Source organism: Bufo bufo, chromosome 2, assembly GCF_905171765.1.
Source record: "Bufo bufo chromosome 2, aBufBuf1.1, whole genome shotgun sequence".
Lineage (NCBI taxonomy): Eukaryota > Metazoa > Chordata > Amphibia > Anura > Bufonidae > Bufo > Bufo bufo.
This window is the reverse complement of record NC_053390.1, coordinates 442,441,282-442,469,027: the sequence shown is the minus strand read 5'-3', so window position 1 is coordinate 442,469,027 and position 27,746 is coordinate 442,441,282. Positions and strand designations below refer to the sequence as shown.

Sequence of the window (27,746 nt, the reverse complement as noted above, 5' to 3'; positions counted from 1 at the left end):
AGTGTGAATATGTCGCTTTATTCTGCCAAATTTTGCTCTCAGAAGTACCTAGGGTGGGGCTTCACTGTGAAGTGCTCTCTGCATTGAGCTTCACAGCCCCTCCCCTCTGCTTTGAGTGACAGTTGTAGCATCCAATAAGGAGATCACTATAGCTGTCACTCAGAGCAGAGGGGAAGGGTTGTGATTCAGCTCAATGCAGAGAGCACTGCACAGTGAATCCCAACACTGGGCAATTGCTGTAAATAAAACTACATAGTCACACACTTCTTCTGATGATAAAAGCTCCACAAAAGATGTTTGTTCTGTTCAACCCATCCCGTAAATAGTGCCATCAATAGTTTAGTATGGTCAAAAATGCTGACAGACTCTCTTTAACTGGGGTGGTCTGGGGCAGAAAAGTGACCCTATAATTTATTTATATGCAATACAAAAATAGATATAAAAACTTCTTTAGAGGGACCAAAGCTCTGTTTTTCCATGGTGAATGCTACTTACAGAAAAATTGTAAAGAAAGTACTGTAAAAGGACGACAGTTTAACTAAAAAAAATAACAAGTACTACACAAGTATTACCGGTATATCATTTTGCATACATATATGTAAGGATACATTGAATTAACTTACCCATAACAATGAGCAGCAGATAATACCCAGCCTGGAGCAATCAGAGAACCACCACAAAAGGCACTATCAATTTTTAAATATGCTATGTAAGGTCTTGAATGTGGATCTACTTCATGCCCTCCGATAATTTCATGATGGAATTTTTCTGCAATATACATTTATTGATAGTCTTGTAATTGGGATGTTACAATTTAGTTTTCCATATAAAAACACATTTTTACATTAGCGATAGTATTCTTGCAACATTCCTGTTGGTCCTACAATGTTTTAGCAGGTAATACCCAGTATTATTGGTGGTCTACGGTGATGATATCCATTGTCCATAGTGGTTATGGAATAATGTTTAACCACTAGATGTTTTGAGTGATTTAAGTGTTAACTCCTAATATTCCTGTTGGTTTAGATGGATAAATAAGTTAATAGATAAAGTGAACCTATAATTTATTTTACAAGTAAGATAATATATGTAAACGTCTTTAGAGAGGTCAGTGCTTTGATTTTCTGATTCAAAACCCATATAGCCTCATATAATTAATGAATTCAAAAATCAAATACGGTTTGTCTGCAGCCACCAGTAGGGGGAGCTATACAGCTCACACATAATAATAATAAATCCATGTGTGTATCCCCCAGCTAGGGAGGGGCATACAGATACTAGGAAATGAACTCTAAAGCCCCCAATACACATCAAACTATTGATGACTGTACCCATTGCTGGACTGATTGACAATATAATGTGTATGGGGAATTTCAGACTATCCCTCAACAGATGATCTTGGAGGAGAGAAGGATTAGGTGCATTGAAGTTCAACACTCAATTCTTGACAGACAAACAAGAGAAAGAGACATGTTTAATAACTATGTACGCCCAATATTATAGATGTTATTTACACCAAAAATATATCAATGAAAAACTGAAACTAGAAATCATAAAAATGGTGTGATTCCATTGCAGCATGATGCCCAAAATAAGCCTGAAGCTATGGCAAAATGTTATCAATCAACAAATGTAATAAAAACAAATGTGGGTAAGTATGCATCCAAAAACGTAAGAGAATACAGCAGTGTGTATGAGAAATAACACAAGATAATGTACATAAAAAAAGCAGCAATTGCAAAGAGTGCTTGTATTGTAAGGGTATTTTTTAAGTACTGATTGGTTCTGTCCCTTTAATTCTGTTCTCTTTTATTATTACCATTCTGTGTGATGATGTGCCTTGCAAATGTAGTACCCATCCCCATCTGTGCTGATAAGAACACATTTCTGACTGATCTCAGAGACATGCGTGATGCAAACTGGACGAGGGGCTGATGGGACTAACTGTGGTCTGCACTAACAATTAATTGGGATTCCACCAGGAACTTTATCCTAGTTAGGATGTAAGTATTGATTTGCCCTATCTCTTGTATGATTATGTGTTATAACTAGCCATGTGCTATAGCATGATCGACCGGATCCCTACACCATATTTAGGCCAGTGATGTTTATTAATTTTTTATTATACTGTATGTGATTTGTTTGTCTTATCATATATTTAATCACACTTAGCAAATATATTTATTCACCTAGCCTGCCTAAGCTTATTCATTCTCAAATCTTTTGAATTCACGTTACATTACAGTGCTGAAAATAAATTACAAATTAGAGTAGTCTACTAACAACAATGCTCAAAATAGGTATAGTGAAGTAAAAGGGCCAAGCAGGATGTTTCGGGGGGGGGGGGGGGGGTGTCGCTCTCTTTATTGGGTTTATAACGGTAAAAATATCCACAAGCCGGTAATATATTGGCGACACGGAAGTGCTAAAGCAAGGCTATACACGCAAACCATAAGTGAACACATGGTATAATAGTAAATGTATCATGTGAGGTAATAATAATATATAAATCCAATGATTAATAATCAGAATGATCTGCTTCCAAAGAATACAAGTGAGGGAAGGGTCATGATGATGGGGAAGACTAGGGGAAGATAAGCATAGAAGCAGACCGATCAGCGTGGGAGACAAAGTGACAGATGTAAATAAACATATCTAATGTCAATTAAAGTGACAACAGTGGGACAAACATCGTGATTGAGCGATCAGCCAAAGCATGAGAAAAATTAAGAATCCAAAAAAAATTGAAAGACTAAGGAAACTCCTTTAGAAGAAACAAACATTTAAAAAGTATCTTTGCACCAAGTGAACTTTTCCCCATTAAAACCAAATAAAACTAAAACATATAGATCCTAACTCAAACCAGTGAATTTTCATTGTGACAGTACACAGGAAGAGATTTATTATTCCCAAACACCAGTTTTCCGGCTTCATAAAGTCCCTGTATTTACTTCTTTTTGAACTGCACTTGCGCAAAACATTTAGTGTAAGTGCTGTTTCTACGCCACCCTTGTCACTTTCTGAAAAGTGGTTTTGGTGAGGCCAATAGCGCCGGCAGATCTGGGGGACAGAAGCCCTTTAACCACCTCAGCCCCTATAGCTTAAACACCCTTAATGACCAGGCCACTTTTTACACTTCTGACCTACCCTACTTTCACCGTTTATTGCTCGGTCATGCAACTTACCACCCAAATGAATTTTACCTTCTTTTTTTCTCACTAATAGAGATTTCATTTGGTGGTATTTCATTGCTGCTGACATTTTAACTTTTTTTGTTATTAATCGAAATTTAACGATTTTTTTGCAAAAAAATGAAATTTTTCACTTTCAGTTGTAAAATTTTGCAAAAAAAACGACATCCATATATAAATTTTTCTCTAAATTTATTGTTCTACATGTCTTTGATAAAAAAAAAATGTTTAGGTAAAAAAAAAAAACGGTTTGGGTAAAAGTTATAGCGTTTACAAACTATGGTACAAAAATGAGAATTTCAGCTTTTTGAAGCAGCTCTGACTTTCTGAGCACCTGTCATGTTTCCTGAGGTTCTACAATGGCCAGACAGTACAAACACCCCACAAATGACCCCATTTCGGAAAGTAGACACCCTAAGGTATTTGCTGATGGGAATAGTGAGTTCATCGAACTTTTTATTTTTTGTCACAAGTCAGCGGAAAATGATGATTTTTATTTTTTTATTTTTTTTCTTACAAAGTCTCATATTCCACTAACTTGTGACAAAAAATAAAAACTTCTATGAACTCACTATGCCCATCAGCGAATACCTTGGGGTGTCTTCTTTCCAAAATGGGGTCACTTGTGGGGTAGTTATACTGCCCTGGCATTCTAGGGGCCCAAATGTGTGGTAAGTAGTTTGAAATCAAAATCTGTAAAAAATGGCCTGTGAAATCCGAAAGGTGCTCTTTGGAATGTGGGCCCCTTTGCCCACCTAGGCTGCAAAAAAGTGTCACACATGTGGTATCTCCGTACTCAAGAGAAGTTGGGCAATGTGTTTTGGGGTGTCATTTTACATATACCCATGCTGGGTGAGATAAATATCTCGGTCAAATGCCAACTTTGTATAAAAAAATGGGAAAAGTTGTCTTTTGCTAAGATATTTCTCTCACCCAGCATGGGAATATGTAAAATGACACCCCAAAACACATTGCCCAACTTCTCCTGAGTACGGCGATACCACATGTGTGACACTTTTTTGCAGCCTAGGTGGGCAAAGGGGCCCACATTCCAAAGAGCACCTTTCGGATTTCACCGGCCATTTTTTACAGATTTTGATTTCAAACCACTTCTCACGCATTCGGCCCCTAAAATGTCAGGGCAGTATAACTACCCCACAAGTTACCCCATTTTGGAAAGAAGACACCCCAAGGTATTTCGTGATGGGCATAGTGAGTTCATGGAAGTTAGTGGAATATGAGACTTTGTAAGGAAAAAAAAATAAATATAAAAAATCATCATTTTCCGCTAACTTGTGACAAAAAATATAAAATTCTAGGAACTCGCCATGCCCCTCACGGAATACCTTGGGGTGTCTTCTTTCCAAAATGGGGTCACTTGTGGGGTAGTTATAATGCCCTGGCATTTTCCAGGGGCCCTAATGTGTGGTAAGTAGGCAAATGACCTGTGAAATCCTAAAGGTGTTCTTTGGAATGTGGGCCCCTTTGCCCACCTAGGCTGCAAAAAAGTGTCACACATGTGGTATCACCGTATTCAGGAGAAGTTGGGCAATGTGTTTTGGGGTGTCTTTTTACATATACTCATGCTGGGTGAGAGTAATATCTCGGCAAAAGACAACTTTTCCCATTTTTTATACAAAGTTGGCATTTGACCAAGATATTTATCTCACCCAGCATGGGTATATGTAAAATGACACCCCAAAACACATTGCCCAACTTCTCCTGAGTACGGCAATACCACATGTGTGACACTTTTTTGCAGCCTAGATGCGCAAAGGGGCCCACATTCATTTTATGAGGGCATTTTTAGACATTTAGATCCCAGACTTCTTCTCACGCTTTAGGGCCCTTAGAATGCCAGGGCAGTATAAATACCCCACATGTGACCCCATTTTGGAAAGAAGACACCCCAAGGTATTCAATGAGGGGCATGGCGAGTTTATAGAAAAAAAAAATTTTTGGCACAAGTTAGCGGAAATTTTTTTTAAATTTTTTTTTCTCACAAAGTCTCCCTTTCCGCTAACTTGGGACAAACATTTCAATCTTTCATGGACTCAATATGCCCCTCACGGAATACCTTGGGGTGTCTTCTTTCCGAAATGGGGTCACATGTGGGGTATTTATACTGCCCTGGCATTCTAGGGGCCCTAAAGCGTGAGAAGAAGTCTGGAATATAAATGTCTAAAAAATTTTACGCATTTGAATTCCGTGAGGGGTATGGTGAGTTCATGTGAGATTTTATTTTTTGACACAAGTTAGTGGAATATGAGACTTTGTAAGAAAAAAAAAAAAAATTTCTGCTAACTTGGGCCAAAGAAATGTCTGAATGGAGCCTTACAGGGGGGTGATCAATGACAGTGGGGTGATCAATGACAGGGGGGTGATCAGGGAGTCTATATGGGGTGATCACCCCCCTGTCATTGATCACCCCCCTATAAGGCTCCATTCAGATGTCCGTATGTGTTTTGCGGATCCGATCCATGTATAAGTGGATCCGTAAAAATTATACGCATCTGAATGCAGCCTTACAGGGGGGTGATCAATGACAGGGGGGTGATCAATGACAGGGGGGTGATCAATGACAGGGGGGTGGTCAGGGAGTCTATATGGGGTGATAACCCCCCTGTAAGGCTCCATTTAGATGTCCGTATGTGTTTTGCGGATCCGATCCATGTATCAGTGGATCCGTAAAAATAATACGGACATCTGAATGCAGCCTTACAGGGGGGTGATCAATGACAGGGGGGTGATCAGGGAGTCTATATGGGGTGATCACCCCCCTGTAAGGCTCCATTCAGATGTCCGTATGTGTTTTGCGGATCCGATCCATGTATCACTGGATCCGTAAAAATCATACGGACATCTGAATGCAGCCTTACAGGGGGGTGATCAATGACAGGGGGGTGATCAGGGAGTCTATATGGGGTGATCACCCCCCTGTAAGGCTCCATTCAGATGTCCGTATGTGTTTTGCGGATCCGATCCATGTATCAGTGGATCCGTAAAAATCATATGGACATCTGAATGCAGCCTTACAGGGGGGTGATCAATGACAGGGGGGTGATCAGGGAGTCTATATGGGGTGATCACCCCCCTGTAAGGCTCCATTCAGATGTCCGTATGTGTTTTGCGGATCCGATCCATGTATCAGTGGATCCATAAAAATCATACGCACATCTGAATAGAGCCTTACAGGGGGTGATCAATGACAGGGGGGTGATCAATGACAGGGGGTGATCAGGGAGTCTATATGGGGTGATCAGGGGTGATCAGGGGTTCATAAGGGGTTAATAAGTGACAGGGGGGGGGTGTAGTGTAGTGGTGTTTGGTGCTACTTTACTGAGCTACCTGTGTCCTCTGGTGGTCGATCCAAACAAAAGGGACCACCAGAGGACCAGGTGGCAGGTATATTAGACGCTGTTATCAAAACAGCGTCTAATATACCTGTTAGGGGTTAAAAAAATCACATCTCCAGCCTGCCAGCGAACGATCGCCGCTGGCAGGCTGGAGATCCACTCGCTTACCTTCCGATCCTGTGAACGCGCGCGCCTGTGTGCGCGCGTTCACAGGAAATCTCGCGTCTCGCGAGATGACGCATATATGCGTGACTGTGCGAAGGGCTGCCGCCTCCGGAACGCGATCCTGCGTTAGGCGGTCCGGAGGCGGTTAATGAAATTGTCAATTTAGCATTTTCCCTAAAATTCTAGGAATAATCTTTTCAGCATCTTTCTTTTGATCTTGCTTTTTTCTTATTTTTTTCAAGTCTCTTCCTTTCTTTGAAGTCTTTTAGGGGTTGTCCCATGAACAATATTCTACAAGCACCTGGATCTAAATACTTTTGTAATTGCATGTAATTAAAAATTTTGCATAGCCACTGAGTTATTCAATAAAATGTATCTGTATAGCGCCACCTGCTGTTTGTTCTTTTTCTTATTTCTTTGTCCTGCTCACTGAGAAGGCCGCTCATGTTTAGTTTCATCCTTCAACTGCCTCCTGAGCTGCTGCAGAAAAGACACTCCCCTTGAGCTGCTGCAGAAAAGACACTCCCCTTGTCCTGTAATAGGGAGAGATGAGACACGCCCCCTGAGCTGCAGCAGAAAAGACACTCCCCTTGAGCTGTAATAGGGAGAGATGAGACACTCCCCTTGAGCTGCTGCAGAAAAGACACTCCCCTTGACCTGTAATAGGGAGAGATGTGACACGCCCCCTGAGCTGCTGCAGAAAAGACACTCCCCTTGAGCTGCCAGCTTGATATAACTCTAGCAAAGCAATGAATGGGGAGATCTCTGGATCCATGTGAGGTACAGGGCTGGTTCTAGCTTAGTTAGAAAGACATTATCATGTACTATGTGATATGATTTTACATTAATCATAGGATAACCCCTTTAATCACCAGTTTTTTTTCTTTTGTGAGCAGTCCTATTATACACCACCTACTTTTTGTTTCACTGCATGTTTATCCTCCTGCATTCACTCCTGTGCAAATCCAGATAACGCTTACACGTTTCAAACTCTATCTGAGTTCTTAGCCATAGCATAAATGGTAAGCAAATGCTTCTCAATAAATTGACGCTTCATTAACCACCTCCGGACCGCTGTACGCACAGACGCGTCCTGGAGGTGGTTGTTTCATTCCTCCTGGACGCGCCGGCGCGTCCTCTCGCGAGACGCGAGATTTCGGTCACAGCCGGCCCGCGCATGCGCATCGCGGGCCGGCAAAAGTTAAAGGACTATTGCATCAGCAACCTGCCATCCAATGATCGTCGCTGGCAGGTTGCTGATTTTTTAAAAATCGAATCACAAGCCATATAACAGATCATATTAGTAAATATGATCTGTTATATGGCTTCTCTGCTCCTCTGCTGGTCCTTTTCGTCGGTTGGATCCAGCAGAGAAGCAGACATCACTGTGAGTACACACCAAACACTGCCCTTAGCCCCTGATCACCATCCATCACCCCCATCATCCAAATTAACCCCTTGATCGCCCCCTGTCAATCACTTAGTGAAAGACAAAAAGTGATCAGTGTAAACTGACACTTTTTTTTTTCACTAGTATTGGCTGTTAGGTTTTAGGGATAGTTTAGGCCCCTTGGTTAGGTAGTTAGCGTCAGTTAGCGCCCACCCCACCGCACCGCAGTCACTTTTATTCGCTGTTTAGCGTATCGCTAATCAGCATTTGTACTTTTATAGTATCTGTAAGTGATCAAAACTGATCACGGTCAGATCTATAATAGTATTAGTGTCACCTTAGCTCGCCCTCCACCCAAAACGCAGTGTTTGCCCGATCAGGCCTGATCGGTCGCCCAAACGTGCGTTCGCCCCACCGCAGTGACAAAAAATCTTTTTTTTTTGATCACTGCACATTCACTTTACACGCTCTGCGGCGATAAAAAAATCAGTTTTGATATTTTTTATCAACCGCAGCGGCCTCCGGTACTTCGCTAGCCTCCCCTTTGTAAGACAGGCTTGCTTTTTTTCTTAGGTAGTCTCAGGGAATACCCCTAAATTTAGTAGTCCAAAATGTCAAACAGGGGGTATTCTTCTGAAGAGGCCTACAGGATTCTGACCCAGTCGGATGAGGAATGGGAACCCTCATCTGACGAATCTAGCGGGTCAGAATATGAACCTGTAGAAAGCAGTGGCTCTCTGACCCAAAGTTCAGACGAGGAGGTTGAGGTCCCTGGCAGCACCAGGCGTACCCGGCCCCGTGTCGCTAGACCACAGGTTATGCAGGATCCGCTTCAAGAGCAGCAGAGTGGGGCTGTCGCTGCCGGATCACGTGGTGAGGCATACACCAGCAGCGCAGCCCTTCCTGGACCTAGTACCAGCACTGCCGTACAACATGGTGAAGTAGCGAGCACCAGAAGGGCAGTTGAAGCTGGTACGGTGGCACGTGCACTAGTTACCCCGTCGCAGCCACCGCACAGACAGGCCCGTAGAGCCCCTAGAATCCCTGAGGTGCTGGCAAACCCTGATTGGCAGTCACCAACTTCAGCCGCACCAGTAGTTCCCCCTTTCACCGCCCAGTCTGGAGTTCGGGTTGAGACGCTCAGATCAGTACGGCCCTGGGATTTTTTGAGCTGTTCTTGACTGCGGAGCTCTTGGACTTAGTCGTGGCAGAGACCAACCAGTATGCCACACAATTTATAACCGCAAACCCGGGAAGCTTTTATGCCCAGCCTTTCCGGTGGAAACCAGTCCAAGTTTCCGAACTTAAAATTTTTCTGGGCCTTCTCCTCAACATGGGTCTAACCAAAAAGCATGAATTGCGGTCATATTGGTCCACGAACCCGATTCATCACATGCCCATGTTCTCTGCTGCTATGTCCAGGACACGATTTGAGGCCATCCTGTGTTTCCTGCACTTTAGCGACAACACCACCTCCCGTCCCAGAGGCCACCCAGCTTTTGACCGGCTCCACAAAATTCGGCCCCTCATAGACCATTTCAACCAGAAATTTGCAGATTTGTATACCCCTGAGCAAAACATCTGCGTAGACGAGTCCCTAATACATTTTACCGGGCGCCTTGGCTTCAAACAATACATCCCAAGCAAGCGTGCCCGGTATGGGGTCAAATTGTATAAGCTCTGTGAAAGGGCCACAGGCTATACCCGCAAATTTCGGATCTATGAGGGAAAAGATCAGACCCTGGAGCCGGTCGGTTGCCCTGACTACCTGGGGAGCAGTGGGAAGACAGTCTGGGACTTGGTGTCACCCTTATTCGGCAAGGGGTACCATCTTTATGTGGACAATTTTTACACAAGTGTGGCCCTCTTTAGGCATTTGTTTCTAGAACGGATTTGCGCCTGTGGCACCGCGCGAACTAGTCGCGTGGGCTTCCCCCAACGGCTTGTAACCACCCGTCTTGCAAGGGGGGAGAGGGCTGCCTTGTGTAACGAAGAACTGCTCGCGGTGAAATGGAGAGACAAGCAAGACGTTTACATGCTCTCCTCCATTCACGTAGACACGACAATCCAAATTCAAAGGGCAACCCGTGTCATTGAAAAGCCCCTCTCAGTCCACGACTATAATTTGCTCATGGGAGGGATGGACTTCAATGACCAGATGTTGGCTCCCTATTTAGTTTCCCACAGAACCAGACGCTGGTATAAGAAGGTGTCTGTATATTTAATTCAATTGGCGCTGTATAATAGTTTTGTTCTCTACAGTAAGGCTGGGAGAACACGATCCTTCCTCAAATTCCAGGAAGAGATCATCGAGAACCTCCTTTACCCAGGAGGTTCCGTGGCCCCATCCACCAGTGTAGTTAGCCGTCTACACGAGCGACATTTCCCCAGTGTCGTTGCTGGTACCTCAACCCAACCGCCACCCCGAAAAAAATGTCGTGTCTGTAGCAGGAGTGGAATAAGGCGTGACACCCGCTATTTCTGTCCTGACTGTCCGGACCACCCTGCCCTATGCTTAGGAGAGTGTTTCCGGAAGTACCACACACAGGTACACCTAGCATAGGGATCACATCTCACCAGGACAGGCACACAGGGCTATTAGGGCCCTTTCTCTCACAGCTGCTGCAAACCTCTCCTTTCACCTGGGATAAAGTGCATAACGTACTTCGCCACATCTTTGGGCGATTTGCGCTTTGCACATTGTCCCATGGGGAAGGAGAGGTTTGTTCTATAAAGGTAAAAAAAAATAAACAAAAAAAAAATTACCGGTAAGTAAAAAAGTTAAAAAAGTTTAAAAAAGTTAATATGTTCTGTTCTAAAGTTAATAAAGTTATTGCTTTGCGGCCTGGTTTTTTCTTTTTTGTTTTTTTTACCTTCCAGGTGGACCAACCGATCGACCAGCTGCAGCACTGATGTGCATTCGGACAGAAGCATTGCGCTGCTGTCAGATTACACGCAAGTCAGTGTATGCGGCGCTGCAAGACGAGATTTCTCCTCTGCAGTAAAAGATATGTTTGCCGAGGCATATGAGCTGAGGAGGTGGCGGTGTTCATATACTTTGGCAAACACTTTGTATATATAAAAAAAAAAATCCCGGCAATGATTTATTCATCCACATCGATTGATGTGAATGGAGAAATCTGGTTTGCCAGGGCATACGAGCTGAAGTGGGTATGGATGTTGGGCGGAGCTCCTATGTCCTGGCAGACGCCTTTCCCCTCCTTTTTCTTTTTTTGGCAGAGATTTTTTCATCCACATTGATCGATGCGAATGAAGAAATCTGTGCCGTTCATTTTTTTCTTTCAGCCCAGATGCTGAACGAAAAAAAAAAATCTCATTACCCGTATGCTCAATATAAGGAGAATAGCAGAAACTCCTAATGCTGGCCATACATGTAATGATTGCGGAGACCCTCAAATGCCAGGGCAGTACAAACACCCCACAAATAACACCATTTTGGAAAGAAGACACCCCAAGGTATTCGCTGAGGGGCATATTGAGTCCATGAAAGATTGAAATTTTTGTCCCAAGTTAGCGGAAAGGGAGACTTTGTGAGAACAAAATCAAAAAAATCAATTTCCGCTAACTTGTGCCAAAATTTTTTTTTTTCAATGAACTCGCCATGCCCCTCATTGAATACCTTGGGGTGTCTTCTTTCCAAAATGGGGTCACATGTGGGGTATTTATACTGCCCTGGCATTTTAGGGGCCCCAAAGCGTGAGAAGAAGTCTGGTATCCAAATGTCTAAAAATGCCCTCCTAAAAGGAATTTGGGCCCCTTTGCCCACCTAGGCTGCAAAAAAGTGTCACACATCTGGTATCTCTGTATTCAGGAGAAGTTGAGGAATGTGTTTTGGGGTGTCTTTTTACATATACCCATGCTGGGTGAGATAAATATCTTGGTCAAATGCAAACTTTGTATAAAAAAATGGGAAAAGTTGTCTTTTGCCAAGATATTTCTCTCACCCAGCATGGGTATATGTAAAATGACACCACAAAACACATTCCCCACCTTCTCCTGAGTACGGAGATACCAGATGTGTGACACTTTTTTGCAGCCTAGGTGGGCAAAGGGGCCCACATTCCAAAGAGCACCTTTCGGATTTCACAGGTCATTTACCTACTTACCACACATTAGGGCCCCTGGAAAATGCCAGGGCAGTATAACTACCCCACAAGTGACCCCATTTTGGAAAGAAGACACCCAAAGGTATTCCGTGAGGGGCATGGCAAGTTCCTAGAATTTTTTATTTTTTGTCACAAGTTAGTGGAAAATGATGATTTTTTTTTTTTTTTTTCATACAAAGTCTCATATTCCACTAACTTGTGACAAAAAATAAAAACTTCCATGAACTCACTATGCCCATCAGCGACTACCTTGGGGTCTCTTCTTTCCAAAATGGGGTCACTTGTGGGGTAGTTATACTGCCCTGTCATTCTAGGGGCCCAAATGTGTGGTAAGGAGTTTGAAATCAAATTCTGTAAAAAATGACCTGTGAAATCCGAAAGGTGCTCTTTAAAATATGGGCCCCTTTGCCCACCTAGGCTGCAAAAAAGTGTCACACATCTGGTATCTCCGTACTCAGGAGAAGGTGGGGAATGTGTTTTGGGGTGTCATTTTACATATACCCATGCTGGGTGAGAGAAATATCTTGGCAAAAGACAACTTTTCCCATTTGTTTATACAAAGTTGGCATTTGACCAAGATATTTATCTCACCCAGCATGGGTATATGTAAAAAGACACCCCAAAACACATTCCTCAACTTCTCCTGAATACAGAGATACCAGATGTGTGACACTTTTTTGCAGCCTAGGTGGGCAAAGGGGCCCATATTCCAAAGAGCACCTTTCGGATTTCACAGGTCATTTTTTACTGAATTTGATTTCAAACTCCTTACCACACATTTGGGCCCCTAGAATGCCAGGGCAGTATAACTACCCCACAAGTGACCCCATTTTGGAAAGAAGAGACCCCAAGGTATTCGCTGATGGGCATAGTGAGTTCATGGAAGTTTTTTTTTTTGTCACAAGTTAGTGGAATATGAGACTTTGTATGGAAAAAAAAAATTTAAAAAAAATCATCATTTTCCACTAACTTGTGACAAAAAATAAAAAATTCTAGGAACTCGCCATGCCCCTCACGGAATACCTTGGGGTGTCTTCTTTCCAAAATGGGGTCACTTGTGGGGTAGTTATACTGCCCTGGCATTCTAGGGGCCCAAATGTGTGGTAAGGAGTTTGAAATCAAATTCTGTAAAAAATGACCTGTGAAATCCGAAAGGTGCTCTTTGGAATATGGGCCCCTTCCCCCCCTAGGCTGCAAAAAAGTGTCACACATCTGGTATCTCCGTACTCAGGAGAAGGTGGGGAATGTGTTTTGGGGTGTCATTTTACATATACCCATGCTGGGTGAGAGAAATATCTTGGCAAAAGACAACTTTTCCCATTTTTTTATACAAAGTTGGCATTTGACCAAGATATTTATCTCACCCAGCATGGGTATATGTAAAAAGACACCCCAAAACACATTCCTCAACTTCTCCTGAATACAGAGATACCAGATGTGTGACACTTTTTTGCAGCCTAGGTGGGCAAAGGGGCCCATATTCCAAAGAGCACCTTTCGGATTTCACAGGTCATTTTTTACTGAATTTGATTTCAAACTCCTTACCACACATTTGGGCCCCTAGAATGCCAGGGCAGTATAACTACCCCACAAGTGACCCCATTTTGGAAAGAAGAGACCCCAAGGTATTCGCTGATGGGCATAGTGAGTTCATGGAAGTTTTTATTTTTTGTCACAAGTTAGTGGAATATGAGACTTTGTATGAAAAAAAAAAAATCATCATTTTCCACTAACTTGTGACAAAAAATAAAAAATTCTAGGAACTCGCCATGCCCCTCACGGAATACCTTGGGGTGTCTTCTTTCCAAAATGGGGTCACTTGTGGGGTAGTTATACTGCCCTGGCATTCTAGGGGCCCAAATGTGTGGTAAGGAGTTTGAAATCAAATTCTGTAAAAAATGACCTGTGAAATCCGAAAGGTGCACTTTGGAATATGGGCCCCTTTGCCCACCTAGGCTGCAAAAAAGTGTCACACATCTGGTATCTCCGTACTCAGGAGAAGGAGGGGAATGTGTTTTGGGGTGTCATTTTACATATACCCATGCTGGGTGAGAGAAATATCTTGGCAAAAGACAACTTTTCCCATTTTTTTATACAAAGTTGGCATTTGACCAAGATATTTATCTCACCCAGCATGGGTATATGTAAAAAGACACCCCAAAACACATTCCTCAACTTCTCCTGAATACAGAGATACCAGATGTGTGACACGTTTTTGCAGCCTAGGTGGGCAAAGGGGCCCATATTCCAAAAAACACCTTTCGGATTTCACAGGTCATTTTTTACTGAATTTGATTTCAAACTCCTTACCACACATTTGGGCCCCTAGAATGCCAGGGCAGTATAACTACCCCACAAGTGACCCCATTTTGGAAAGAAGAGACCCCAAGGTATTCGCTGATGGGCATAGTGAGTTCATGGAAGTTTTTATTTTTTGTCACAAGTTAGTGGAATATGAGACTTTGTATGAAAAAAATAAAATTAAAAAAAATCATAATTTTCCACTAACTTGTGACAAAAAATAAAAAATTCTAGGAACTCGCCATGCCCCTCACGGAATACCTTGGGGTGTCTTCTTTCCAAAATGGGGTCACTTGTGGGGTAGTTATACTGCCCTGGCATTCTAGGGGCCCAAATGTGTGGTAAGGAGTTTGAAATCAAATTCTGTAAAAAATGACCTGTGAAATCCGAAAGGTGCTCTTTGGAATATGGGCCCCTTCCCCCCCTAGGCTGCAAAAAAGTGTCACACATCTGGTATCTCCGTACTCAGGAGAAGGTGGGGAATGTGTTTTGGGGTGTCATTTTACATATACCCATGCTGGGTGAGAGAAATATCTTGGCAAAAGACAACTTTTCCCATTTTTTTATACAAAGTTGGCATTTGACCAAGATATTTATCTCACCCAGCATGGGTATATGTAAAAAGACACCCCAAAACACATTCCTCAACTTCTCCTGAATACAGAGATACCAGATGTGTGACACTTTTTTGCAGCCTAGGTGGGCAAAGGGGCCCATATTCCAAAGAGCACCTTTCGGATTTCACAGGTCATTTTTTACTGAATTTGATTTCAAACTCCTTACCACACATTTGGGCCCCTAGAATGCCAGGGCAGTATAACTACCCCACAAGTGACCCCATTTTGGAAAGAAGAGACCCCAAGGTATTCGCTGATGGGCATAGTGAGTTCATGGAAGTTTTTATTTTTTGTCACAAGTTAGTGGAATATGAGACTTTGTATGAAAAAAAATAAAAAAATCATCATTTTCCACTAACTTGTGACAAAAAATAAAAAATTCTAGGAACTCGCCATGCCCCTCACGGAATACCTTGGGGTGTCTTCTTTCCAAAATGGGGTCACTTGTGGGGTAGTTATACTGCCCTGGCATTCTAGGGGCCGAAATGTGTGGTAAGGAGTTTGAAATCAAATTCTGTAAAAAATGACCTGTGAAATCCGAAAGGTGCACTTTGGAATATGGGCCCCTTTGCCCACCTAGGCTGCAAAAAAGTGTCACACATCTGGTATCTCCGTACTCAGGAGAAGGTGGGGAATGTGTTTTGGGGTGTCATTTTACATATACCCATGCTGGGTGAGAGAAATATCTTGGCAAAAGACAACTTTTCCCATTTTTTTATACAAAGTTGGCATTTGACCAAGATATTTATCTCACCCAGCATGGGTATATGTAAAAAGACACCCCAAAACACATTCCTCAACTTCTCCTGAATACAGAGATACCAGATGTGTGACACTTTTTTGCAGCCTAGGTGGGCAAAGGGGCCCATATTCCAAAGAGCACCTTTCGGATTTCACAGGTCATTTTTTACAGAATTTGATTTCAAACTCCTTACCACACATTTGGGCCCCTAGAATGCCAGGGCAGTATAACTACCGCACAAGTGACCCCATTTTGGAAAGAAGAGACCCCAAGGTATTCGCTGATGGGCATAGTGAGTTCATAGAACTTTTTATTTTTTGTCACAAGTTAGTGGAATATGAGACTTTGTAAGAAAAAAAAATAAATAAATAATCATCATTTTCCGCTAACTTGTGACAAAAAATAAAAAGTTCTATGAACTCACTATGCCCATCAGCGAATACCTTAGGGTGTGTACTTTCCGAAATGGGGTCATTTGTGGGGTGTTTGTACTGTCTGGGCATTGTAGAACCTCAGGAAACATGACAGGTGCTCAGAAAGTCAGAGCTGCTTCAAAAAGCGGAAATTCACATTTTTGTACTATAGTTTGTAAACGCTATAACTTTTACCCAAACCATTTTTTTTTTCACCCAAACATTTTTTTTATCAAAGACATGTAGAACAATAAATTTAGAGCAAAATATATATATGGATCTCGTTTTTTTTGCAAAATTTTACAACTGAAAGTGAAAAATGTCATTTTTTTGCAAAAAAAACGTTCAATTTCGATTAATAACAAAAAAAGTAAAAATGTCAGCAGCAATGAAATACCACCAAATGAAAGCTCTATTAGTGAGAAGAAAAGGAGGTAAAATTCATTTGGGTGGTAAGTTGCATGACCGAGCAATAAACGGTGAAAGTAGTGTAGGTCAGAAGTGTAAAAAGTGGCCTGGTCTTTCAGGGTGTTTAAGCACTGGGGGCTGAGGTGGTTAATGAGACTAATCACATAAACAGCTTCATATTCTTAAGGCTGCCTACATAATTAATCTCAAAATATACTAATATGAGAAAAATATATATGCAAATGTACATAGCTTAATAGTAGTACAGTCCAATCTGTGATTCAATCCATATGGTGCAACTACATTTAAAATAAAAATACAAAAAGCGTCTCGAGTGAGAAGCAGCTTTCTCCTATCCTCTCCATGTCATGATAGATTAACTCTTACCTTTAGGCAATTTATATAGTATTCATATAAAAGTATTTATCTATGAAATGCTGTCACATACAAGAAAGAGTATCTTTGATCATGGTGGTTTGAATGGGCTCCTTTAATATGTTCTCCAATGCATTCTTTTAGATGATTGGAGGAGCAGCTTCTGCATTAAAAGGCTGCACTCTACACAGGTAATCAGGTAAATTGCATGTGTTATTGCAATTAATGTATTGTTTGATCAATGAATTAATATATGATTGAATGATCTGTATGCATTGAGGAAAATATAGTAGTTTGCAGACGTGTGGACACACAGCACATTTGGGTGTGGCACATTGGTAACTTCCCTTGTATTCCAATCAGGAATGAGTATAAGAGCTCGTTTACACAAACGTATTTTGCGTTCCGTATACGGGCCGTTTTCTGCGTTCCGCATACGGTCTGTATGCAGAACCAATCATTTCAATGGGTCCGCAAAAGATGCAGACGGCACTCTGTCTGCTGTCCGCATCCGTTGCTCCGTTCCGTGGCCCCGCAAGAATTATGAGTCCTGTCCTATTCTTGTCAGTTTTGTGGACAAGAATAGGTATTTCTATAATAGGCCTCCTGCTCCGTTCCGCAAATTGCGGAAGGCACACGGGCGCCATCCGTGTTTTGCGGATCCGCAATTTGTTATTTATTTTTTTAGTTACAAAACGGCAGCCTGTATGTAATATGCTATGTAATTGCCGCTCTTAATGATTTTGTGATATTGCATACTGTATTGGGTTGAAAATGTAGCAAAATAATTTTTTTTATGATGTCGTGACTTTGTGGCGCAAACAATCATGTCTAGTTTTACAATCAACTATATTTTTTGCCCTAAATAATAATCCTGAAATGTACCTACCATTTTCTAATCTGGCATCAATCACTCAATATTTGTGATATAATAAATCTGGCTTTGAGCAAGTACGTATATATGCACGAATGTATTCAGCTACAGGTAAATTAATGATGGTGTCTACAAGTTGCATTCGAGAGGCTTTTTAGATTTTTACTTTAAGTACAATTGTCTTTGCACCACATGGATTGAATCACAGATCGGATCTACTATACTGCTATTAAGATAAGGATATTTTTTCATATCATTATCATATTTTAAGATAGTCTTTGTGTCTTTCTAAGGCTACTTTCACACTGGCATTTTTGCTGGACTCAGCAAAAACCCTTCCGTTACGGATAATACAACTATCTGCATCTGTTATGAACGGATCCGGTTGTATTATCTTTAACATAGCAAGGACTGATCCGTCATGAACACTATTGAAAGTCAACAGGGGACATATCCATTTTCTATTGTGTCTGTCCCCATTGACTTGCATTGTGGGTCATGACGGATCCTTTTTGCTCTGCAACCCACGATGGAAAGAAAATCATGGCTTGCTGCGGTTTGCTCTCCGGTATGGGAACGCAACCAAACGGAACGGAATGCATTTTGAAGCAGCTGTTCAGTTCAGTTTTGTCCACATTGACAATGAATGGGGACAAAATCGATGCGTTTTTCTTCGGAATTGAGATCCTATGACGGATCTCAATACCAGAAAATAGAAACGCTAGTATGAAAGTAGCCTGAGCACAACTTGATTAATTAGAGTATGTAGGCGACCTCAAGAAGGTGGAGATGTTGACGTGATAATTAGGCCTCATGCACACAGCCGTTGCCCAGCCGTGGCCGAATTGCGGCCAGCAAACAGCTACGGAGGTGCTTCCGTGGTGTTTCTGTCCGTGCCTCCTAACCACCAAAAAATAGAACATGTTCTATTTTTTTGGGATGCGGACAGATCACAGACCCATTCAAGTTGAATGGGTCTCGATCAATCCTGGCCGCTGCACGGACGTTGCCCTCCCTAATGCCCATTAACAGCCGCACAACGGATGTGTGCATGAGGCCTTAGTCTCATTAATGAAGTGTTTATTTATTGAGAAGCATTTGCTTATCATTTACACAATGAATAAGAATTCACATAGATTTCGAAACGTGTAAGCATTATTTGGATGTGCAGCAGCATGAGGAGGCCAGAGTAGCATGATGACGAGAGATTGTGGAGGTGGCAGCAGCATGAGGAGGCCACCGAGTGGCACAATGACCGAGTCTGGAGTTGGCAGCAGCATGAGGAGACCACAGAGTGGCACAATGACAGAGTGTGGAGGTGGCAGCAGCATGAGGAGGCCACTGAGTGCCATGACAATGAGAGATTTTGGAGGTGGCAGCAGCATGAGGAGGCCACCGAGTGGCACAATGACCGAGTCTGGAGTTGGCAGCTCCATGAGGAGGCCACCGAGTGGCATGACGACAAAGTGTGGAGGTGTCAGCAGTATGAGGAGGCCAGAGTAGCACAATGATGAGAGATTGTGGAGGTGGCAACAGCATGAGGAGGCCACTGAGTGCCATGACAATGAGAGATTTTGGAGGTGGCAGCAGCATGAGGAGGCCACCGAGTGGCATGACGACAAAGTGTGGAGGTGTCAGCAGCATGAGGAGGCCAGAGTAGCATGACGACGAGAGATTGTGGAGGTGGCAGCAGCATGAGGAGGCCACCGAGTGGCACAATGACCGAGTCTGGAGTTGGAAGCAGCATGAGGAGACCACAGAGTGGCACAATGACAGAGTGCGGAGGTGGCGGCGGCAGCATCAGGAGGAGGCCATAGAGTGGCACAATGACAGAGTCTGGAGTTGACAGCAGTATGTGGAGGCCACCGAGTGGCACAATGACAAAGTCTGGAGTTGGCAGCAGTATGAAGAGGCCACTGAGTGCACAATGACCAAGTCTGGAGTTGGCAGCAGTATGAGGATGCTACTGAGTGGCACAATGACCAAGTCTGGAGTTGGCAGCAGCTTGAGGAGACCACAGAGTGGCACAATGACAGAGTGTGGAGGTGGCAAAATCAGCTGCAGCATCAGGAGGAGGCCACAGAGTAGCACAATTAGAGAGTCTGGAGGTGGCAACAGCAGCATCAGGAGGATACCAAAGAGTGGCAAGGTGACATAGTGTGGAGATGGCAGCAGCAGCAGGAGGATACCAGAGAGTGGCAAGGTGACATAGTGTGGAGATGGCAGTAGCAGCAGCAGCATCAGGATACCACACAGTGGCAAGGTGACATAGTGTAGATATGGCAGCAGTAGTAGGATACCACAGAGCGGCAAGGTGACACAGTGTGGAGATGGCAGCATCAGCAGCAGGATACCACAGAGTGGCAAGGTGACATAGTGTGGATATGGCAGCAGTAGTAGGATACCACAGAGCGGCAAGGTGACACAGTGTGGAGATGGCAGCATCAGCAGCAGGATACCACAGAGTGGCAAGGTGACATAGTATGGAGATGGCAGTAGCAGCAGCATCAGGATACCACACAGTGGCAAATTGACATAGTGTGGAGATGGCAGCAGCAGCATCAGGAGACCACAGAGTGGCAAGGTGACATAGTGTGGATATGGCAGCATCAGGATACCACAGAGTGGAAAGATGACATAGTGTGAAAATGGCAGCAGCAGCATCAGGATATCACAGAGTGGCAAGGTGATATAGTGTGGAGATGGCAGCAGCAGCATCAGGATATCACAGAGTAGCAAGGTGACATAGCGGGGAGATGGCAGCAGCAGCAGAATCAGGATACAACAGAGTGGCAAGGTGACATAGTGTGGATATGGCATCAGCAGCATGAGGAGACCACAGAGTGGCCCAATGACCGAGTCTGGAGGTGACAGCAGCATGATTAGACCACACAGTGGCCCAATGACAGAGTGTGGAGGTGGCAGAATCAGCTGCAGCATCAGGAGGATACCAAAGAGTGGCAAGGTGACAGTGTGGATATGGCAGCAGCAGCAGGAGGATACCAGAGAGTGGAAAGGTGACATAGTGTAGAGATGGCAGTAGCAGCATCAGGATACCACACAGTGGTAAGGTGACATAGTGTGGATATGGCTGCATGAGGATACAACAGAGTGGCAAGGTGACATAGTGTGGAAATGGCCGCAGCAGTAGGATACCACAGAGCGGCAAGGTGACACAGTGTGGAGATGGCAGCATCAGCAGCAGGATACCACAGAGTGGCAAGGTGACATAGTGTGGAGATGGCAGTAGCAGCAGCATCAGGATACCACACAGTAGCAAATTGACATAGTGTGGAGATGGCAGCAGCAGCATCAGGAGACCACAGAGTGGCAAGGTGACATAGTGTGGATATGGCAGCATCAGGATACCACAGAGTGGCAAGGTGACATAGTGTGAAAATGGCAGCAGCATCAGGATATCACAGAGTGGCAAGGTGACATAGTGTGGAGATGGCAGCAGCAGCATCAGGATATCACAGAGTAGCAAGGTGACATAGTGTGGAGATGGCAGCAGCAGCAGAATCAGGATACGACAGAGTGGCAAGGTGACATAGTGTGGATATGGCATCAGCAGCATGAGGAGACCACAGAGTGGCCCAATGACCGAGTCTGGAGGTGACGGCAGCATGATTAGACCACACAGTGGCCCAATGACAGAGTGTGGAGGTTGCGGAATCAGCTGCAGCATCAGGAGGATACCAAAGAGTGGCAAGGTGACATAGTGTGGATATGGCTGAATGAGGATACAACAGAGTGGCAAGGTGACATAGTGTGGAAATGGCAGCAGCAGTAGGATACCACAGAGCGGCAAAGTGACATAGTGTGGAGATAGCAGCAGCAGCATCAGGAGACCACAGAGTGGCAAGGTGACATACTGTGGATATGGCAGCAGCAGCATCAGGATACCACAGAGTGGCAAGATGACATAGTGTGAAAATGGCAGCAGCAGCATCAGGATATCACAGAGTAGAAAGGTGACATAGTGTGGAGATGGCAGCAGCAGCAGGAGGATACCACAGAGTGGCAAAGTGACATAGTGTGGATATGGCAGCATGAGGATACAACAGAGTGGCAAGGTGGCATAGTGAGGAGATGGCAGCAGCAGCGTCAGGATACCACATAGTGGCAAGATGACATAGTGTGGATATGGCAGCAGCAGGAGGAGGATACCACAGAGTGGCAAGGTGACATAGTGTGGAGATGACAGTAGCAGCAGCAGCATCAGGATACCACACAGTGGCAAGATGACATAGTGTAGAGATGGCAGCAGCAGCATCAGGAGACCACAGAGTGGCAGGTGACATAGTGTGGAGATGGCAGCAGCATCAGGATATCACAGAGTGGCAAGGTGACATAGTGTGAAGATGGCAGCAGCATCAGAATACCACAGAATGGCAAGGTGACATAGTGTGAAGATGGCAGCAGCAGCATCAGAATATCACAGAGTGGCAAGGTGACATAGTGTGGAAATGGCAGCAGCAGGAAGATACAGAGTGGCAAGGTGACATAGTGTGGAGATGGCAGTAGCAGCAGCAGCATCAGGATACCACACAGTGGCAAGATGACATAGTGTGGAGATGGCAACAGTAACATCAGGAGACAACAGAGTGGCAAGGTGACATAGTGTGGAGATGGCAGCAGCAGCATCAGGATATCATAGAGTGGCAAGGTGACATAGTGTGGATATGGCATCAGCAGCAGGAGTATACCACAGAATGGCAAGGTTACATAGTGTGGATATGGCAGCATCAGGATACCACAGAGTGGCAAGGTGACATAGTGTGTATATGGTGCCAGCTCTGGCCACAGGTCAAGCCTGCACACCCAGTAGTCCAGGGGTTCCTCGCTTCTCAGAGCGTCCACATCGGCCGTTAACCCGATGTAGTCAGATACCTGTCGGTCTAGGTGTTCCCTGAGGCTGGATCTGGAGGGTGGCTCTCGATGGGTTGGTTGCAAGAATGATCTCTTATCTGAAGTGATCAACGCATCTTCAAACCACCCTCTTCTTGCAGGCATGGTAGGATTGGTACCCGCAAGTGTTTTGCTGTGGGTGGAAATTCCTCTGCCAGCGCCCGCAACAGCAGAATGCAGCATCTCTCATAGCAAGGCCTGGAAATGCTGCATTCTGACAGCCCTCTGTGATGCTGGTAACATGTCTGCCATTTTGTGTTTGTACCGGGGGTCTAAGTACGTTGCCACCCAGTACTGGTCCTTGCCCTTTATGCTTTTTATACGGGGGTCCCTCTTCAAACACTGGAGCATGAAGGCCCCCATTTGCACTAAATTGGAAGCGGTGGAGCGCCCTGGCTCCTACTCATCGCCCAGGAGAATGTCGTCCTCGGTCTCCTCCCCCCAGCCACGGACAACACCAGGGATCCCCGAAAAGTTTAAAGTCCCCCTCAAAGCCTGCTCTTCTTGCTCCTCCTCCTCCCCCCAGCCACCATCCTCCCCTGACTCCTCTTCAGACTCCTGCTGACTTGTCTCACATGGAGTAGCCCTCCCGGGAATTCATTCAGCATTGCGACTTCCTCATCTTCCTGCTCCTGCTCCTCGACTGCTTGATCAATGACACAACGTAATGCACGCTCCAGAAAGATGTAAGGTACGATGTCACTGATGGTGCCCTGGCTGCGACTGACCAGTTTGGTGATCTCATCAAATGGCCGCAGAAGTCTGCATATAGATCCCCTTAATCAGTATTTTTTAGAAGCAGGTATATCCCACCCCTCAATCAGTATTTTGTGGAGACAGGTATATAGAACACCTGAATAAATATTTAGTGGAAGCAGGTATATCGCACCCCTCAACCTATATTTTGCGGAAGCAAGTATATCAAACCCCTTAATCAGAATTTTGTGGAAGCCAGTTATATCGCACCCCTCAATCTGTATTTTGAGGAAGCAGGTATATCGCACCCCTCAATCAGTATTTTGTGGAAGCAGGTATATTGCACCTCTCAATCAGTATTTTGTGGAAGCAGGTATATAGATCCCCTTAATCAGTATTTTGTACAGGGAGTGCAGAATTATTAGGCAAATGAGTATTTTGACCACATCATCCTCTTTATGCATGTTGTCTTACTCCAAGCTGTATAGGCTCGAAAGCCTACTACCAATTAAGCATATTAGGTGATGTGCATCTCTGTAATGAGAAGGGGTGTGGACTAATGACATCAACACCCTATATTAGGTGTGCATAATTATTAGGCAACTTCCTTTCCTTTGGCAAAATGGGTCAAAAGAAGGACTTGACAGGCTCAGAAAAGTCAAAAATAGTGAGATATCTTGCAGAGGGATGCAGCACTCTTAAAATTGCAAAGCTTCTGAAGCGTGATCATCGAACAATCAAGCGTTTCATTCAAAATAGTCAACAGGGTCGCAAGAAGCGTGTGGAAAAACCAAGGCGCAAAATAACTGCCCATGAACTGAGAAAAGTCAAGCGTGCAGCTGCCAAGATGCCACTTGCCACCAGTTTGGCCATATTTCAGAGCTGCAACATCACTGGAGTGCCCAAAAGCACAAGGTGTGCAATACTCAGAGACATGGCCAAGGTAAGAAAGGCTGAAAGACGACCACCACTGAACAAGACACACAAGCTGAAACGTCAAGACTGGGCCAAGAAATATCTCAAGACTGATTTTTCTAAGGTTTTATGGACTGATGAAATGAGAGTGAGTCTTGATGGGCCAGATGGATGGGCCCGTGGCTGGATTGGTAAAGGGCAGAGAGCTCCAGTCCGACTCAGACGCCAGCAAGGTGGAGGTGGAGTACTGGTTTGGGCTGGTATCATCAAAGATGAGCTTGTGGGGCCTTTTCGGGTTGAGGATGGAGTCAAGCTCAACTCCCAGTCCTACTGCCAGTTTCTGGAAGACACCTTTTTCAAGCAGTGGTACAGGAAGAAGTCTGCATCCTTCAAGAAAAACATGATTTTCATGCAGGACAATGCTCCATCACACGCGTCCAAGTACTCCACAGCGTGGCTGGCAAGAAAGGGTATAAAAGAAGAAAATCTAATGACATGGCCTCCTTGTTCACCTGATCTGAACCCCATTGAGAACCTGTGGTCCATCATCAAATGTGAGATTTACAAGGAGGGAAAACAGTACACCTCTCTGAACAGTGTCTGGGAGGCTGTGGTTGCTGCTGCACGCAATGTTGATGGTGAACAGATCAAAACACTGACAGAATCCATGGATGGCAGGCTTTTGAGTGTCCTTGCAAAGAAAGGTGGCTATATTGGTCACTGATTTGTTTTTGTTTTGTTTTTGAATGTCAGAAATGTATATTTGTGGATGTTGAGATGTTATATTGGTTTCACTGGTAAAAATAAATAATTGAAATGGGTATATATTTGTTTTTTGTTAAGTTGCCTAATAATTATGCACAGTAATAGTCACCTGCACACACAGATATCCCCCTAAAATAGCTAAAACTAAAAACAAACTAAAAACTACTTCCAAAAATATTCAGCTTTGATATTAATGAGTTTTTTGGGTTCATTGAGAACATGGTTGTTGTTCAATAATAAAATTAATCCTCAAAAATACAACTTGCCTAATAATTCTGCACTCCCTGTAGAAGCAGGTATATCACACCCCTCAATCAGAATATTGTGGAAGGTGGTGTATCGCAAGCCTCAATCAATATTTGGTGGAAGCAGGTATATAGAACCCCTTAATCAGTATTTTGTAGAAGCAGGTATATCGCACCCCTCAATCAGTATTTTGTGGAATCAGGTATATAGAATCCCTTGATCAGTATTTTGTAGAAGCAGGTATATCGCACCTCTCAATCAGCATTTTGTGGAAGCAGGTATATCAAACCTCTTAATCAGTATTTTGTGGAAGCAGGTATATCGCACCCCTCAATCAGTATTTTGTGGAAGCAGGTATATCAAACCCCTTAATCAGTATTTTGTGGAAGCAGGTATATAGAACCCCTTAATCAGTATTTTGTAGAAGCAGGTATATCGCACCCCTCAATCAGTATTTTGTGGAAACAGGTATATAGAACACCTGAATCAATATTTTGTGGAAGCAGGTATATCGCACCCCTCAATCAGTAATTTGTGGAAGAAGGTATATAGAACCCCTTAATCAATATTTTGTTGAAGCAGGTATATCGCACCCCTTAATCAATATTTTGTGGAAGCATGTATATCACACCCCTCAATCAGTATTTTGTGGAAGCAGGTATATAGAACACCTTAATCAATATTTTGTAGAAGCAGGAATATCGCACCCCTCAATGAGTATTTTGTGGGGACAGGTATATAGAACCCCTGTATAAATATTTGGTGGAAGCAGGTATATCGCACCCCTAATCAGTATTTTGTGGAAGCCGGTGTATCGCAGGCCCCAATCAGTATTTTGTGGAAGCAGGCATATAGAACCCCTAATCAGTATTTTGTAGAAGCAGGTATATTGCACCACTAAATCAGTATTTTGTGTAAACAGGTATATAGAACTCCTAAATCAATATTTGGTGGAAGCAGTTATATCGCACCCCTCAATCAGTATCTTGTGGAAGCAGGTATATCAAACCCCTTAATCAATATTTTGTGGAAGCAGGTATATCATACCCCTCAATCATTTTTTCTTGGGGCAACAGGTATATCACACCCGTTTCAAATAGTTGTTCCAATAACCGTTGTCCCTCTATATACTTGCATTATCGCAGCAGAACCGCACACAACTGCTGCACAATACAAATGCACTATAATATACTTTCTATGTTAGAAAGTATATTATAGGTATATTACACCCATCAATCAGTTTTTTTTGGGTCAACAATTATATCACACCAGTTGTAATTAGTTATTCCAATAGTGTTTGTCCCTCTATATAGCTGCGGTATCGCAGCAGAACCGCACACAACTGCTGCACAATACAAATGCACTATAATCTACTTTCTATGTTAGAAAATAAATTATAAGTATATTAAAAGGACTTTTGTGGCCCTATTAGCTAGTGTTTGGTGTCCCTAACAGTCTGTCCCTGCTCCACAAAGCAACCACGGAGCTACACTGGCAAAACACAGAATGTAAAATGGCTCCCAGATCGGGTTATGTTATAGGGTGGGGGGGTGTCCATGTGCTGAAATGTCTCAATTTGCTGTCCTGTCCCACCTGATGGATGTGTCATGGGTCAAAGTTCAGCGCAATGCAAAAGAATATGGCGATGTTCGCATGTTTGGCGAATCACGAACGAGCAAAGTTCGCCGCGAAACGACCGCCGGCGAACAGCAAGGCCATCTGTAGTTATGAAGAGGTGCAGTCCTCTCCATGACTTTGGCGCATCCAACGCCAGTCTAAATGTAAGCCAGCTTACTAACTGTCTTACATTTAGACCATTTTCCACACCTAAAACAGGTGTAGAAAATGATGAAAGAGACAGGCCTGCCAGCGGGTCCCCTTCACCGCCTGCACCATGCCCACTTTTTTAGACCTGGCGTGAGTGGGGAAAAGTCGCAGAGTGTGGCACAACTAAAAAACTGCGCCAGAAATACACCTAATATATGCGTAATTTCTGGATAATAAATGACCCCTCAGTTTCCAGGGCTGTTTGCACTTGCTTCAACTCTCTGTACATTACCTTGTGTTATTTCTCACACACACTGCTATGTTCTCTTTTGTGTTTGGATGCATACTTACTCATGGTTTCCGCTATTACTTTTGTTATTTCATAACATACCTTCAGCCTTATTTTGAGCATTACGTTGTAATAAAATCAGTTTAGAATTTTCATAGATTTTTGGTGTGAATAAAATTTTAATGATATTACTTAATT

General features: G+C 43.6%; 1 protein-coding gene across 1 annotated transcript in view; it reads right to left on the bottom strand.

The window, feature by feature from the left end:
• Window positions 1-27,746, bottom strand: part of LOC120989412 (mast cell protease 1A-like) — a 59,575-nt gene that overhangs the window by 18,773 nt on the left and 13,056 nt on the right. The window contains exon 2 of the mRNA XM_040417495.1: window positions 624-768. Within this exon, the coding sequence (XP_040273429.1) occupies window positions 624-768 (145 nt within the window). The remainder of the gene's footprint in view (window positions 1-623; window positions 769-27,746) is intronic.